A 4,728-nucleotide genomic window follows, 5' to 3' on the forward strand; every position below is an offset into this window, starting at 1 on the left:
CAAATCTTGAAATGACGTTTACTTAATTGACACCTATTAATATATATTATAACATCTTTCTTGTCTTATCACTTTTCCTTTGCGAGTTTTGTAATTATACAGTAAACGATACATTTCTTCAGCTTTCATACTTATAAAAGGTAAATGCTTGTTTCATGCCTTGACTTTTTATCACTTTCTACTTTTACATTTAGAAGATATCATATATATTTCGAAATTTGGAAAACTATCTATCGTAATTGATAATGTTTCATTGGTTGTTATTGTAATTTTTTTACCTTGTTGCCATGGTAAATATGAAAAGCTGGCGAAATATTAAGTCCAATAGATTCATGATAAAAATCACGATAGATAAGCAATGAGCAAGAAATCTCTTGGTGAAGAAAAGATAGATGTGAAATATTGTTTTGCACACCTTGACTTGAAATTTTTAATGGATTAGATAACATAATTATGAGTAGAGAAAACTTTGGAGTCTAACGCGACTTTTATTATAAATATTCAGCCTATTGAGTCTATTGCTTTAAGCGCTTAATACCACAACTTTAAATTCTTCATCGTGTTTCCATATCTCTGACTTGAAACTTGTATTAACAATAGTATGGGGAAGTATAAATAATTGTATATGTGTATACAGTTTAGTCACTTTAGTGTGATTTTTTCACAATGTCAAAAAAGTTTTCCTGGTGGTGATTTTCTTAAGCATTCAAATAGTTTTTCAAACTTTTTTAATAGGACAAATGTTGAAACATATGCATTATATACACTATAAAATCGTTCATGGTTTAATGAAGTGATTTAAAATTGACAACAATATAATAATTAAAATGTACAAAATAATTAACCATACGTCAGCCATGATAACATGCATCACGATCAGATCACGTGACTAGGTTTTTGTGAGCGCAGTTCCAGGTAAATTAATAACATGGTGTTTGAGCTACGAAGTAGATAAGTTTATTTTTAAGGTTGATTATGTCGTTTTAATTCTGTATGCACTTTTAACTTGTAGTTGCTTGATGTTTTATTATTTATTTTTATGACAGCTTGAAAATTATGTATCTTAAAATAAACATAGTAATATGAGGTAGTGTTCTTTGTTTCACGTTAGTGTTTAAGTTAACACTACCACTCTTTAAGTTAAGTTACTGAGTTAGTATTAGATATTATTAGGCCTACAGCCAGAACAGGGACTTACTAAAGGAGATCGTGTACTGATAGGCTACGCCTTTACCGCGTGCTTGAGACTTGTGTTAAGCCTAACATTATGATTAACAAAATGATTTAATTTCGACTCATTGAGACTGAAGTTCGTATCACTGTTTAAGTTTATACACATAAACACGCACTTTTTGGCTCAAATTGATTTACATTCATAATAGTAACAGCTTTAGTTTGGTAAACGACACTAAACAGTGCAAATTAAAATAAATAAAAGTACCACTAACAGAACTAGATTATTTCATTATGAAATTGTCCTATTGGAAGTATTTCATTTATCAGTATCAAATTATATTATTTCTAACTTCTTCTAGTAGTAGTATTACTAAGTAACTAAAGCATTAATTTGTTGTAGTAGAGGAAGTGTCAAATATTAAATACATGTTTAAAGAGATTATAATGTCATTGTATAGGTCATTAGTTTGGCCACATTTGGATACTGTGTTCATTCTTGGGCTCCTTACCTGAGAAAGTACATTAAATTGTTGGAAAGGGTTCAGAGGAGGGCTACTACTAGGATGATATGTGATACCATACGAGGATGGGTTAAGCTCTCTGAACTTTTTTTTTTAAAAAAAGAAGAGTTAGAGGGGATCTGATTGAAGTATTTAAAATTGTAAAGGGAATTTATAGTGTTGGTGCAACATCTTTTTTTTGTGTATTCAGTGGTGAGAATGGTAGGACTAAGAGACTCAAACATAAATTTTTGCAGAGTAGAAGTCATCTTCAGCTGAGACAACTTTATTTCTCTGACACTAACATGGCAGTTGGCCTTTGGGATGGGTTGTTTTCTGATGTGGTAGTGGCAGTAATTTAAGGGAAAGCTTGATAAATATTTGAACGATAATGGTAGGCTTTGATCTTTTTAGTATTTGGTTTAATTTAACAGATAGGACAGCCTAGGTGGACCAAGAGGTACCTTGTTGTCCTTTAATGCTATGTTAAATACTTTCATGTGTATATAGCCATATCATTGGTTAAAACAGAAGTCTTACAGACAGTCAAATTCAAAGCTGCATGTTTAGGTTGATTTACACTACAGTCTTGTGATGTGTTTGCAGAATATGGAAAATGAGTTTTAATTTTGAGAAACTAAGTAAGTCACCAGTGTTACATTAATTTAAAAAGGATTTATAGTGACAGAAGAATGTATCTAATGTCAGTAAGAAAGCTTTATTGTAATTATTAACATTTGTTGAATGTTTAGAGCAGAAATTTAGTGATTTTGATATAAAAATATTGAAATAAATAGCATAAGGCTGGTGAGGCCTTACATGAAATTGTTCCTTTATTACAGGAGAGATCAAACATTCGAGAAACTTTGTAGGGGATTAATCTTCCCATGGGTTGTCTGTTTGAGTGGCAGGAAGAAAAAACAGGGGTTTCATTGCGAGTATGTGATGTTTATTAAATTTATAAAAAAAGAATTTACTCATGTCAGTTTCTCTTCTCATCTTATAGAGAGAAAATATAACTGTCACAAGTGAAGATGCATTTTACAAAGAATTATTGGAATAACACTTGTTCTGACTAGTTGCCTTTTCCCACATTTATTTCCTACTGAACCTACACTCTTCCTTGTAATTGTGTGAATTTTTATTCACATAAACTACATCTCGCATGTTGTTTTGGAAGAACATGGTTGACTATGGTGTTATTAAATTCTTTAGTCCCTGCTGAAATGGAACAACTGAACCCTGGTCGTTGCTAGGTTACAGTGCTAACTCTTACAAACTATGAGATAAGATGGCTAAGCACTGTGGTGAAAATGGTAGGCTTGACCAAATAAAACTTCTCCATTGTCATAAATAACACACCTCTATGTTTTGAGACAAATTATAAAAGGTTGAAACTATCTAATTAATGAAACCCCTAAATAAAGTGTAATTTAGTGTAATGGATTTAAGTGTGACAAGCCTAAATGTATACTTCTCTCAGAAAAAGCTATTTTTTTCTGTGATAAAACTTAGCAAATGGTTTGACATGCTGTTTGAATTTTTTCACATGGATGTTAAAGAATGTATTGACTTGTGTGAATTAGTAGTAGATTCTTCTTAGATGCTGTGCATGGTCAAGTAAGGGTAAGTTGTGCAGTGTATCTTGTGTTATAACTTTATTGAAATACTTAAACTTGTATTATTGTTTTCTTTAAAGTAATAACTTCATTTTTTAGGTTTTGTATATACTGTGTTTTGTGTATAATGAGTTCAGCTGGCCCACCGAAGGGACGGGCTGCTAAAGACAAACCCCAAATGCCACAGTCTCAAAATATAAAGTCTACTACCGAAGGATCCAAAGCAGCAGATGGGCTTAACCCTAAAATACAGGTAATTAAGTACATATGAGATATTCAGTGTAACTTTTATTAACCTTAATAATTACAGTAATGAATTGAACACTTTCATCAGTACAGAACTTAAGAACTCCCTTTGTAGAACAGTGCAGGTGAGAATAAGTTGTCTTAATTCAAAGATCATTAGTTATTAAACATTTACTCAAAATGTGTATTTTTTTTATACGGGTTATCATTTTAATCTTCATGAAAAAGAAGTGTGTTTGATTTATAATGAAAATTATTTCCTGCTGCTTTAAATAGGTTGTATGCTGCACAGAAATATGCATGTATGAACTGAGTTTAATTCCAGGAGAAGGAGCAGATTTATGTAGCCAATATACTCATAAAATATTCTACAGTTTCTTGTTACTGCACATCCAAAGTTAGGCTGTCGTCAAAAGCCCACTAAAGAGTTTTTTGGCTAAAGTTTCAATGATATTTATGTCATCTGGGCACAAGATCACTCAAAATAATTTAAGTGTATCAGGAAAACTATATAAATGATATTGTAAGATTATTTAAACATGATTTTTGGGGGGAAAATTTGTTGAAAAATAACCAAAAAAAAACCCTTTAGTATTATAGGGGGGGCTAAATATTACCACATTGCCCAATTTGTCAGTAAACTTGAATTAACTGAAAAAATAATTAATCATAATGGCAGTATTTCAATTACTTTGATAGTTAGAATAATTGAACCAGCAATAATCATAATTAGTTGATTATTTTTGTAAATAATGGACCTAATCAATTAAGCGGAAAAAATTTGAATTAATCATAAATAACGAGAAATCATAATGACAATATTTTGATTGCTTTGATAGTTGGAATTAATTATTTTTTATGACATTAATTGATTTAGTCATAATTTTGACTAACCAATCTATTGAATGCACATAAATAAAGTTAATTGCCCACATCTAGTGATCAATATCTTTTCATTTGTTTATGCTTGTTAACAGTGGTCAGTACCTTTTCTGCTGTTTGTTTACTATTTAACAGTGGTCAATACCCTTTCATTTGTTTATGTTTACTTGTTAACAGTGGACAATAACTTTCTGTTTGTTTACTATTTAACAGTGGTCAATACCCTTTCATTTGTTTGTTTACTTGTTAACAGTGGTCACTACCTTTTTTGTTTGTTTACTTGTTAACAGTGGTCACTACCTTTT

General features: G+C 30.8%; 1 protein-coding gene across 4 annotated transcripts in view; it reads left to right on the forward strand.

Annotated features, from left to right (window-relative positions):
* Nucleotides 1-927: 927 nt before the first annotated feature.
* LOC106473990 (ubiquitin-associated protein 2-like) overlaps nt 928-4,728 on the forward strand; it is a 23,657-nt gene continuing 19,856 nt past the window's right edge. The window contains exons 1-2 of one of the 4 annotated variants that reach the window (XM_022402376.1): nt 928-968; nt 3,395-3,548. In XM_022402376.1, the coding sequence (XP_022258084.1) occupies nt 3,423-3,548 (126 nt within the window). In that variant the 5' untranslated portion in view covers nt 928-968; nt 3,395-3,422. Of the gene's footprint in view, nt 969-1,067; nt 1,088-1,893; nt 2,318-2,480; nt 2,615-3,394; nt 3,549-4,728 lie in introns of those variants that run through there. The other 3 variants (XM_022402375.1, XM_022402377.1, XM_022402374.1) reach the window with 3 other exon arrangements.

Source organism: Limulus polyphemus, unplaced genomic scaffold, assembly GCF_000517525.1.
Source record: "Limulus polyphemus unplaced genomic scaffold, Limulus_polyphemus-2.1.2 Scaffold6704, whole genome shotgun sequence".
Taxonomy (NCBI): domain Eukaryota; kingdom Metazoa; phylum Arthropoda; class Merostomata; order Xiphosura; family Limulidae; genus Limulus; species Limulus polyphemus.